Source organism: Bolinopsis microptera, chromosome 13, assembly GCF_026151205.1.
Source record: "Bolinopsis microptera isolate Bmic1 chromosome 13, MBARI_Bmic_1.0, whole genome shotgun sequence".
Taxonomy (NCBI): Eukaryota; Metazoa; Ctenophora; class Tentaculata; order Lobata; family Bolinopsidae; genus Bolinopsis; species Bolinopsis microptera.
Window position 1 is genome coordinate 7,753,034 of NC_087084.1, and position 13,187 is coordinate 7,766,220.

General features: G+C 33.4%; 1 protein-coding gene across 1 annotated transcript; it reads left to right on the top strand.

Moving 5' to 3' along the window:
- Positions 1–1,471: 1,471 nt before the first annotated feature.
- LOC134825160 (uncharacterized) lies at positions 1,472–4,340 on the top strand. The gene is made up of 6 exons (XM_063837308.1): positions 1,472–1,611; positions 1,806–1,939; positions 2,234–2,318; positions 2,828–2,905; positions 3,265–3,378; positions 3,656–4,340. Exons 1-6 carry the CDS (start codon positions 1,486–1,488, stop codon positions 3,782–3,784), a joined length of 666 nt encoding a protein of 221 aa, XP_063693378.1. The 5' UTR covers positions 1,472–1,485; the 3' UTR covers positions 3,785–4,340.
- Positions 4,341–13,187: the final 8,847 nt, after the last annotated feature.

A 13,187-nucleotide genomic window follows, 5' to 3' on the forward strand; every position in this document is an offset into this window, starting at 1 on the left:
CATTTTCCTGTCTCAATCACAGTTTCAATGGAATATATCCAAATATTCCAAATATTCCAAATATTCGCAACTGTAGTAGACACCTAACAAGCATATAATGTCAGGACGACCTCAATGGAGCTTTTGACAATTTTCGACTGTTACTGTCCCGTGGAAACCTTTCCCTTTTCTGATAATATTCAAATAATATAAATTTTACAAATATTCTAAATTTCGCAACTCCACCTATCATGAGTATCTTTATATAAATATATCAATTGTCAACTGTTATAATTGCCTTTTTGAAAGCTTTTCTCAAAAGCTTTTTACAATCACCGATCAAAGTTTTATTCAAATTTATCCAAATATTGTAAACTTATCCAAATATCCTGAACTTCACAGATATTTCCAATATTTCGCAACAATAGCCCACCTACCAGTACCATTATCTAAAGTTTCCTTCCCAGTTTTCCACCTATTATGTCACCATGGTCACTTGCCATAGTTACACAACAAATAGACCCACATGTCACTAAAGATGTCACAACCATCGTCACATTCCGACTAGGGCGGGGATAAGTGGATACAATGAAACAGTGGATATAAACTGGCTACAATAAAAGAATAAAACATCAGCAAGCCTGGCCTTGCGTGATGTATAGAGTGTAGACGTTATTGTAGACGTTATCTTCCCAGTTACCGTTCACTGCTACATCAAAACTATTGTCACGTGATTCAAAACCATTGTCACGTGACTCAAAGAGGAGTGGAATTTTCTATTGTCTCACTGCTTTGTTTGAAACACAAAGATTCAGTTTGGTGCACCGTTTAGCACACCTCGTATTAACCCAAGTATACTTATTTCTACTTTTACTTGCTTAGGTTTCCCTTGGCTTCAATCATTCCAGTAGCCTACCCCAAGGAACACCCATCTACATCACCTCACCCCTCACCTTCAAATCACCACCAGCCATCTCTTTCAGAAAAACTCTGCATTGTCTTGCTCCATTGTCCGTAGTACAAAGATAGGGATGACTCGCGGGCTTTATTGTCTTTTGTCTAGTAGCTACCTTTGTAATTAACCTAAGGACACTTTAAAGTTCTGAGCTGCCTGGAACTTGTCTATTCGATGTTTGTTGTACTTGGAACTGGAGGGGGCTGTTAAAACATATTTATTTTGGTAACCGCAAAGGTGCAGTTATCATAAGTCCAGAATGTGTCTATGAGTTGTTTCCTACCTTTTGGAAGCTTATTTAGAATTCTTAAGCGAGGCTTGTGCTACCTTTTATACTTGTATACAGTCAGAGGTCGTAATGTTACTCTTTGCATCCTAACAAACTTTTTCTATGCTTATTGATTAAATGCATGAATATGAATGTGATTTTATTTTTGATTTGCAAAAATTATTAACCGTCCATGTGCCGGATAATTTTAAGAAAATAAAGGCTATATTGATTTACACTTTCCTCAAAGTATTATCTCAATCAGGAAGTAGCATCAATTAAAATGTTTCTTTATTACACACTGTTCCTTTTTTCTTCACTTTTCTGTGGAACGATCAGCGAGCCTGTCAGGAAATGTTTGAGTAACGACGTCTTTCAGAAGGCTTCTTGTGAACAAGTCAGGGATTTCGTAAGTGTTTAATTTACCACTTAAAAGATATAAAAATTGGTAGCATCTGTCATTAAAGAATTGAAATCACTTTTATTAAGTAACACTTTTATTAATATAAGTAACTTTCATTAAGTAACTTTTATTAAGTAATACTTTTATTAGGTAACAAACACTTCTTATTCACAAACATGTTACCAGACACAACTCTTCAGATAAGTGGACGATGGGCCGAAGTAAGAAGACTTCCTCTTCCTTTCCTCATGTATAACGAAGAAGATTGTGTGGTGTGGAACGCTGTACCCCGCTCCATGAACGACACTGATGCAGAGTTTCACTTGCAAGCATTGTGAGTGTGTGACAGATATTAACCAATCAGGATACACTATCGACCAATTACTCAATTAAACCACAGAATCATGTCACATGTCAAAAAATATTCCTCGCCAGAGTCCACATTTATACACTTACAGATCTGGTTGAGCGGTTATGTATTTCAGTATGTTACAGTTATCGTAGATGTTGGATCTTCATGTCATCCGATTTGATAAAATCAATATCATATTCTTGACTGTTAAGTATATTAATAATAGTTACATTTTAACTGGGAGCAACTAATGGAACAGAACATAATATCTTTTAGAGTTGGCGGACAGCCTGTTGAGGGTATGATGCCAGCTGTATTGAAAGTGGAACAAAAGAAGGGATGTGATTCATGCAAAGTCAGCGTAAGTTTTGTTACATTTCAAAGGATCGTCAAATCTGTTTAGGGATCGTTAAAAAATCAAGTTACTCTGTAGAAATAGCGTAAACATTTCCGAACCCCCTTTCCCCAGGCTTGCTTACATAATATGCGAACAATTTATAAAACATATAATTGCTTGCTGTCTGGGTTTAAAACTAAAAGCTGCATTTTACGAAATTTATACAAGGGGTGAACGCCGCGACTTTGTTCATACTTTTATGCTTTTTTGGAACGCTTTGATAGTTTAAAATGATGAAATCTTAACAGCAACCAGTAGATTCTGAGTTGAATAAAATTACTTTTCTTTTGAATCATGAAACTGCTTAACTATTTATAAGTCAATGCATTTGAGGAAGCAACTTTAACAAAATTTGGTGAGAGCAATGATTGTAAAATAGGAGTAGACTTCCCCGCATTGAAATGTTTGATATTAACTTATTAAGATTGAGAGATTGTCAGATTGAGTAACAATCTAACCACCACTTTTCCTAGATGCACATCGAGGTTCCCAAACTGCAGATTACAAGAACCATTCCAGATTGGTGGATAACTTTTGATGATGATCATCAGGTTAATTATTTAAAAAATATACTTAATATATATTTAATAAATCTTTGTTTCGTTTTGGAAACTTTGTTTTATTAAGTTGTTTGATAACCAAGTAATTTATTTGAGTCTCTGTTATCTTTCTTTGGGAACCCACGTAATTGATCTACATCAAATAGGGGATAAATAAATAAATGGATAAAGGGAACTAGTCTCAGATACTGATGAGAACTTTGAAATGGTTTATGATCACTTATTTTTGTTTCAAAAAATAAACAATTGAGACAGGCAATTTTGATATCATTAGTGCTAATAAAATTAAATCGGTTGAAATGAAATGAGGTATTTTTATTTTTTTTTTGGTTAATTCTAGTTATCCCCAGGTGATGGTTGGCTACGTGTGTGTTCACAACCACATTGATGCTGAAAAAGAAAAGGGACTGATGTTCAGAAATATGATATTTATCTACATGAAACCCCAGCTCACCCCTGGAAACGTATGTATATTGTTGTATTTATCTACAAAATGATTTTAAGTAAAAGAAACAAATTGGATCACGCAGATTTTTAAATTTTACATTCAAAAAAATTCTGAATGATTCGATCTATAATTTAACTTTTTTATTTTTCTGCTGTTTTTCGTTTGGAGTAACTGATATTTTGAGGACTTTTAATAGTTTATAGTTTATTAAGTGGATCAGATTAGACTTACTAATGTTATGCCCGTCCTAAGAATATCACCATACGATATCAACATTAATTATTGATCTTCAGGTGAAACGTGTAAAAAAGAATCTAGACATCATAGTGGACAGACTGAGTGATGAACTAAAAGATCTTGAAGAAGAGACTGATTCACACTGGGAAGAACTTAGAGATTCAAAGTGCAAAATGGTGGTCTAGAAACTTTATAGAATAGAATATAGTAATAAAGAAGAGCATAAAGTGAATAAGGAGTGTAGGCTCACGCACTTGCCTTACTAAAATAGTTTTAATACAGTTTAATTCAGGTTCACGTAAGACTTCTAACAAATCCAGCGGATATGGCCTTTGATAACGTATAAGAGATAGTAGAGAATAACACTAAGGTTTAGCAAGCAGTTTAGCAGTGTTTATGGTACGATTATTTACTGCTGATTAGAAGTTTAGAAGACTCAGTGTTTAATTGGTGGTCATTTCTTTTTTTGTAGTAATTATAGGTAGTTATAGATAAATTCTTTGAATAAAGGTTCATTATTGTTATGCAGTGTCACATGGATAAATATTTGTTATAGTTTTGAAGTCAGATGAAATGGAATACATACTTTGATTGGATAAAAGTCACGACTATCAAAATTGAAAAGCGATTTTCTACATTAAATAACATTTTGAACATTGATAAATACTCATTTTAACATTTAAATCACAGGCCGTGGACAAAGCTACATCTTTTATTTTGACAACAATTATTTCAGCGTATCAGCAATGCAATATCAATTATCAAACTAAAACTAGAATAAAACTGAGTTAACTCTGTCACAGAGCATCTCCAAAAGCCCCATATTTGATATTTCACTCGGACCTCCAAAAGTGATATAGAACGTCTTTTTTCGTTTGCAGCTGGTGAAGGTCTCCGGAGAATAAAAATGGTTAAACCTGTTGTCGAGGACGATGCACGGCTGCCGCAGTTTTTCTAAAAAGACCCAATATCTTGTATTTTTAATCGAGTAGGATACACAGATGCCATATAATTCTTTTTTCCAAAATCTCCCAAAATCTTGAGTCTCAGTTTGATGCCCCACCCAGCTAGAGCCATGACAATGTCTATAGCTAGTAGTACTAATTAGTAGTAGGCAACCATATTCAGTCAAATCGTATTCCCAGGATCTTTACAAGATAAATTCGATGATAAACTGTTCATTCAAGTTAATGGGTTCAGCGTTAAAGCAAGTTGCTTAGCAACCTTCAGGTTGTTTAGCAACTTACTGATTCCTTAACCCCTCACGCTGTTGTAGCTTAAACATTTATGTAGTGTTTGGGGATCTGTGTCGTTTTCACCACCCTTACTGCGGAATAATTCAGTCAGTAAACCAAAAATTAAATTTTATGCCATTTGTTACTATAAAAATTAGGGTAAAACAATTCAATTTGATATTTAAAGAAAAAAAGCCTAATGCGTACTGATATGGTTGTCACCCTTTAAATAATTTGGATATAGGTTGGCATGGCAAATTGTTATAAATGATCCAAGAAATTGTCCAAGAAATACCAATAAATATCTTACTGGGCGTTGCTCAGCCTGTCACTCCACAGTATCTTCAATGTGTTTATGAAGAAATCATTGATCGCCGACTGAGTAACAGTTAACGACAAACAGGGACAAAAGGAAATCGCGGAATGTATTTGCGACAAATTTTATGTATAATTTAATGTATAGCCTGTTAAATTTCGCGGTATCGCGATTTTTGGCCAAAATTATCGCGAAATCCTTTTGTCCCTGACGACAAACCTGGAGTTTTTTCGTTTGAAGTATCTCCTCATAACTTTGAGCACGTTGTGAACTGGTAACTTAGGCTGTAAAGTGAGTCTCGGGGAGGGTACACTAGTCCACCTGCAACAAATAACAACTTTCAAAAAAATATTAATTTCTTGTTTTATTATTACGTAAGGAAGAAAGAAGTATATAAATTTAAAAGTTTACAATTTTCCCTGCATACAAACTACTCATATTTGTTTATAAATAAATACATTTAAACTGAATAATAAACACAACTTAAATAATCTGCGCTTCTTAAATTCAACTGGTAATAGTGTTCGTCACAAAAGTTCTGCTGAATTGTTAAAGTGTATTTTTATGATCTAAACTGATTTACCGGCGGTAGGTTGGATTCTCTCCAACATCGTCTGCAAGATCTATTTCTAAACTGATGCTGTCACTGCGGTGGAATTAGTTTCAAATATTGGATATTTTTAAAACAAATTGTTCATTTGTCACGATTCGAATTGGTCATTAGAACCAAACAGGCACTGTCCCGGATTACAATTGAAACATGGGTTTATATTCATGCATAATGCATATGTAAAAAATATGGACTTACTTCTCCGACCTCCGTACAAAACTACATTAGTTTGAGATAAAATTGATCCAAAATTTACTTATTCCTTTATTCTTACCTCCTGATGACATCACTATTGCAAGAACTTCTCCTTTCGTAAGCTGAAATGACAGGAGTTTATGGCTTCACTTAATTTCATCATAGTTTACCAAAATTGTTAAGAAATACGTATAAGGTTTTTAATTCTCGGTAATTAGCTACATCCAATCCAACAATAAATGCTTCATAGGCATGCAAATATTTTTTAAAGGATTCCGGTTTTGCACGATTGTGCATAAATACTATTTTGAAATTAATTAATTATAAGAGTCTTCAAGTGACAGCAATTTAAGAAGCTTAAGCAACAATTATTTAAAAGTACAAGGCACGTTATGGGCGTGTTACATGTACGATGAATCATTTTATTTACATAATAATAATAAATAAATTACACCAAAATCAATCTTCACGTACCACAATTAGAATCAATATTATCGAAGATACTGTCGAGCTCTTCTATAGATTCTGAAATGCATTACTGTAAAAAATTGATAAAACCCAAAAAACTGATTTGTCAGAAGTCAACAACCGCGCTACCATGAGCAAAATTGATAAATAAATAAAATAACTAAAATAAATTAGGGCTCGAAGTAATTGCTATGACCAGTTTACTGGTCAACTGGTGTTTTGGTGTCCCTAATTTTGTTTACACTCGGTCACTTGTCAAGGCATGTAAAAGGCCATTCGGCGAATTTTCTTTGAAACAAAATGATGCATTTGAGTAACATTTTGAAAGTTTATCGATAAAAATAAAATAGTAAAAACAATTAGTTAAGTTTTCTGACCCTCAGTTATCTCCTCATATACTGTCTCGTGGAGCTGACAGTCCCTCCACGATGTACCGTACTGATAGCTTGGTCTTCTCACGTTCTGGAGATGGAACTGTTGAAAATGTTTTCATATAATGTTTTAATCGATAGAAAATCATTTTTTTGCAAACAATCTGCACGGTTGAAGTTTCAATTTTATATTTTCGGGCAGTCTAACTGTGTCAGAAGATGTAAGTTTTATTGTTGCTAGGGGACTGATTTCGGTTGCTTATATGTGGTCATGGTAACGTAACCAAAAAGAACATCCTCGCCAGACTTGACCTGTACCTGATCTGGTTTTCTTGGAGTTTGACCTTGATAGCTTCCACGTCGGAGGTCTTGGCGAAAATCGTTCAAGTGCAACTGAAATATATTAAAGATTTAAATTAAATTAATTAATTAAAAACTACGATGTACATAGTTATTGAAAACTAGCATTAATTCAGAATGCAGATGTACCATATGACCGAAATTTGCATAGTGTACAATTTCATATCTTCATATTACATGTTTTACCTCCCACGAAGTAAAATGTATTTTTTAGATTAATGAAATTCACTTTTACCGTAAAACTTTACCATCACGGGACACCATCTTCCTTTACGAACTAACTGAACAATCTTCAAAGCAACAAGTGAAAATAAAAGCAATCCTATCTGTATCATGGACCTCATATCATCGGTATTCAAATCTATGTGCCAACTAATTCTTTATTTGACTTAATATGCTTCAGAAAAGCAATGCCAATAGAAAACAAATTTAAAAGTTATAGTTTACCGCTGTTCCAGCAAAGCTTATGTTTGACAATGTGTTGATATTGTTGAGAGATGAGCTGCTTCGCTGCTTCCGCAATGTCTTCTTACTGAGAAATAACAACATTTTAGCTTCAGACAGGACATTGACAGAAAGAAGAGCTAACATTTTAAATCTGTTGGAACAATATGTTATGATTGTAACTGACTAGTTATAAAAACTTTTAGCTTCGATTTAGACGTGAACTTGATTAATTTGATTAATGGTACGATTAGACTTTGCTTATGAAGGAATTGTACTAAAATCATAAATAATGTTGATTTATCATAACAAGTTATAACTTATAGCAAAGATTAAACCATAAGATCAGTACAGATTCCACTCACGAAACTTGATAGTTCAAGATGATTTTAACACAGTTATGATTCTTGTATCTTCTGGCAGAATCGAGCGCGGTTCGTCCGTACGCGTCCGCTACAGCAATATCTGCGTTGTTACTGAGTAACCACCGGCACGCTGCATCGTTACCCCTGGGCAGTGACTAGTTAGCAAATGTTAATAATTATATATAATTATTAAATTTGATTTAGGTAGTAGGAACATTCCATTTGTAAATACAGACGATTTGTACAATTTAAGACTTTTAGCCTCTGATAGAGCGGGATGGAAGAAATTCTTATAGCTTGTGTATCAGTATTTATTTTTTTCTGGCTACTTATCAGATCTTTAAGATGTTCATTTTCTATTTTTGATTTGAATAAAGTTATATAATGATAATATAATATATAAATATAATGAACGCGAATATTTTTCGAGTTGACAAATTCCTCGAACCAGTGGTGGTACTAAGTCATACCAGAAGGAAGTATTTCAATTGGGCACTCAGTGACTGAGCTATTAAGGCCAACGTTTGCACACTGACTTTTGGCCCACCCTGTATATAAATGTTAACATTTTGCATTTATATATTTTTGATCCCTATATCGATAATATCCAGATTCGATGTTCATGCAATTTGTAAGTTACCGATTTATTGAGTTGGCTATGATCTCAAATTTCGTCCCTTTTATATGAATCGTTTATAAATGTCAAAATGAATGTAACAGAAATGATATCTGCCATTATTATTATTACGTAAGGAAGAAAGAAGTATATAAATTTAAAAGTTTACAATTTTCCCTGCATACAAACTACTCATATTTGTTTATAAATAAATACATTTAAACTGAATAATAAACACAACTTAAATAATCTGCGCTTCTTAAATTCAACTGGTAATAGTGTTCGTCACAAAAGTTCTGCTGAATTGTTAAAGTGTATTTTTATGATCTAAACTGATTTACCGGCGGTAGGTTGGATTCTCTCCAACATCGTCTGCAAGATCTATTTCTAAACTGATGCTGTCACTGCGGTGGAATTAGTTTCAAATATTGGATATTTTTAAAACAAATTGTTCATTTGTCACGATTCGAATTGGTCATTAGAACCAAACAGGCACTGTCCCGGATTACAATTGAAACATGGGTTTATATTCATGCATAATGCATATGTAAAAAATATGGACTTACTTCTCCGACCTCCGTACAAAACTACATTAGTTTGAGATAAAATTGATCCAAAATTTACTTATTCCTTTATTCTTACCTCCTGATGACATCACTATTGCAAGAACTTCTCCTTTCGTAAGCTGAAATGACAGGAGTTTATGGCTTCACTTAATTTCATCATAGTTTACCAAAATTGTTAAGAAATACGTATAAGGTTTTTAATTCTCGGTAATTAGCTACATCCAATCCAACAATAAATGCTTCATAGGCATGCAAATATTTTTTAAAGGATTCCGGTTTTGCACGATTGTGCATAAATACTATTTTGAAATTAATTAATTATAAGAGTCTTCAAGTGACAGCAATTTAAGAAGCTTAAGCAACAATTATTTAAAAGTACAAGGCACGTTATGGGCGTGTTACATGTACGATGAATCATTTTATTTACATAATAATAATAAATAAATTACACCAAAATCAATCTTCACGTACCACAATTAGAATCAATATTATCGAAGATACTGTCGAGCTCTTCTATAGATTCTGAAATGCATTACTGTAAAAAATTGATAAAACCCAAAAAACTGATTTGTCAGAAGTCAACAACCGCGCTACCATGAGCAAAATTGATAAATAAATAAAATAACTAAAATAAATTAGGGCTCGAAGTAATTGCTATGACCAGTTTACTGGTCAACTGGTGTTTTGGTGTCCCTAATTTTGTTTACACTCGGTCACTTGTCAAGGCATGTAAAAGGCCATTCGGCGAATTTTCTTTGAAACAAAATGATGCATTTGAGTAACATTTTGAAAGTTTATCGATAAAAATAAAATAGTAAAAACAATTAGTTAAGTTTTCTGACCCTCAGTTATCTCCTCATATACTGTCTCGTGGAGCTGACAGTCCCTCCACGATGTACCGTACTGATAGCTTGGTCTTCTCACGTTCTGGAGATGGAACTGTTGAAAATGTTTTCATATAATGTTTTAATCGATAGAAAATCATTTTTTTGCAAACAATCTGCACGGTTGAAGTTTCAATTTTATATTTTCGGGCAGTCTAACTGTGTCAGAAGATGTAAGTTTTATTGTTGCTAGGGGACTGATTTCGGTTGCTTATATGTGGTCATGGTAACGTAACCAAAAAGAACATCCTCGCCAGACTTGACCTGTACCTGATCTGGTTTTCTTGGAGTTTGACCTTGATAGCTTCCACGTCGGAGGTCTTGGCGAAAATCGTTCAAGTGCAACTGAAATATATTAAAGATTTAAATTAAATTAATTAATTAAAAACTACGATGTACATAGTTATTGAAAACTAGCATTAATTCAGAATGCAGATGTACCATATGACCGAAATTTGCATAGTGTACAATTTCATATCTTCATATTACATGTTTTACCTCCCACGAAGTAAAATGTATTTTTTAGATTAATGAAATTCACTTTTACCGTAAAACTTTACCATCACGGGACACCATCTTCCTTTACGAACTAACTGAACAATCTTCAAAGCAACAAGTGAAAATAAAAGCAATCCTATCTGTATCATGGACCTCATATCATCGGTATTCAAATCTATGTGCCAACTAATTCTTTATTTGACTTAATATGCTTCAGAAAAGCAATGCCAATAGAAAACAAATTTAAAAGTTATAGTTTACCGCTGTTCCAGCAAAGCTTATGTTTGACAATGTGTTGATATTGTTGAGAGATGAGCTGCTTCGCTGCTTCCGCAATGTCTTCTTACTGAGAAATAACAACATTTTAGCTTCAGACAGGACATTGACAGAAAGAAGAGCTAACATTTTAAATCTGTTGGAACAATATGTTATGATTGTAACTGACTAGTTATAAAAACTTTTAGCTTCGATTTAGACGTGAACTTGATTAATTTGATTAATGGTACGATTAGACTTTGCTTATGAAGGAATTGTACTAAAATCATAAATAATGTTGATTTATCATAACAAGTTATAACTTATAGCAAAGATTAAACCATAAGATCAGTACAGATTCCACTCACGAAACTTGATAGTTCAAGATGATTTTAACACAGTTATGATTCTTGTATCTTCTGGCAGAATCGAGCGCGGTTCGTCCGTACGCGTCCGCTACAGCAATATCTGCGTTGTTACTGAGTAACCACCGGCACGCTGCATCGTTACCCCTGGGCAGTGACTAGTTAGCAAATGTTAATAATTATATATAATTATTAAATTTGATTTAGGTAGTAGGAACATTCCATTTGTAAATACAGACGATTTGTACAATTTAAGACTTTTAGCCTCTGATAGAGCGGGATGGAAGAAATTCTTATAGCTTGTGTATCAGTATTTATTTTTTTCTGGCTACTTATCAGATCTTTAAGATGTTCATTTTCTATTTTTGATTTGAATAAAGTTATATAATGATAATATAATATATAAATATAATGAACGCGAATATTTTTCGAGTTGACAAATTCCTCGAACCAGTGGTGGTACTAAGTCATACCAGAAGGAAGTATTTCAATTGGGCACTCAGTGACTGAGCTATTAAGGCCAACGTTTGCACACTGACTTTTGGCCCACCCTGTATATAAATGTTAACATTTTGCATTTATATATTTTTGATCCCTATATCGATAATATCCAGATTCGATGTTCATGCAATTTGTAAGTTACCGATTTATTGAGTTGGCTATGATCTCAAATTTCGTCCCTTTTATATGAATCGTTTATAAATGTCAAAATGAATGTAACAGAAATGATATCTGCCAGTATTCGCTTGATATGGTCAAATTTATGTACAAAGCACAAGAATTTGCATTTTGATTGAGTTTAGGCTCTCAAATGTCCTCCTTATTATATCAATCCTTCATGGTTAATTATGATATCGAGATTCGAGATTCATAAATAAATGTCAGTTTAAGCTCTCATAACTTTTAAAGTTAAAGCTTTAAAGGAATTGCGCACTCTCAGGTGGTCCTCCCACCATAAAGAGTGCTTTATATAACGGGATTATTATACCCTCCTCTTCTGTAAAAACGTATAATGACCGATTTTAACGCGAGCAGACGTTAGCGTTCAAAATATATCGATATTTATAATTAAATCGGTGATAGCTGTTATATTAATCTTTCTGGTTTCAGACAGTCTGAAGTTACCATTTACATATTATATCATGCTTTGAAACTAATTACAACACTACAAATCTATTACATTTATTGAGAATTATGTAATGTAACGTGATGGAAATATTTTAAGCGGATATAAACTGTTCAAACCCAGGATGCACGACATGAAGAATTTGTTTTAACTTTGTATGAAAAGTATCATGATACAATAACTATTAAATCATGATCAAAATATATAATACCAATATTCTGCGGATATATACAGGTTTGTCAAAGTATTTATCATGAGGCGCGACAAGTACAACTAAAAGTAGAGACATCTAATAAATCAATGACGACAATTAACATCAGACGTCTGATGCTAAACTAAATCAGTATTTAATACAAATTCTGTAGATATTATAAATGATAAGTTACTCTTACACAGGACCTTGTGTGCAACATTGTCATCCCGCGTAACTATTTAAATGATCAAACTTCAAAGCACAGAGCAGTAATATGTGCTCTTTCATAAATTCACAAATTGTGTAAATTGTCCAATATGAGACAAGAAAAGCGCCATCTCAGGATGTGAGGACTTCTTTAACTACATTAAATCAATTCTTTCTGTAACGTCTTCAATAAATGTACTTAATTGTAGCTGTTAAAATAGCTTAAACACCAAATAAATTCACCACAGTATGAAATAGTTTTTTGAATAAATATCGAACCTCTCCAGGATCTCATATAAAATAGTTAACCTGCTAGCAGCTATGTGGAGCGGAGTCATGAGTTCTCTAGACAGTACGTTGATATCCTCCCCCATGATAACGAGCAACTTCATGATCTTCAGATAACCGTAAAATGACGCAATGTGTAACGGTGCCAGTCCTGCATGGAGAATGGGAGGTTTTAAAGGTTGTAAAATTATAAAGTTATAAAGTTACGAGGTTAAAGCGTGATACA

What these genes read in the sequence shown, in the direction of transcription:
- LOC134825160 (XM_063837308.1), top strand. Translation starts at nt 1,486, where the DNA reads ATGTTTCTTTATTACACACTGTTCCTTTTTTCTTCACTTTTCTGTGGA. An exon ending in GTGAACAAGTCAGGGATTTC is followed by an intron (nt 1,612 to 1,805) that starts GTAAGTGTTTAA and finishes ACAACTCTTCAG; the next exon opens with ATAAGTGGACGATGGGCCGA. An exon ending in GAGTTTCACTTGCAAGCATT is followed by an intron (nt 1,940 to 2,233) that starts GTGAGTGTGTGA and finishes AATATCTTTTAG; the next exon opens with AGTTGGCGGACAGCCTGTTG.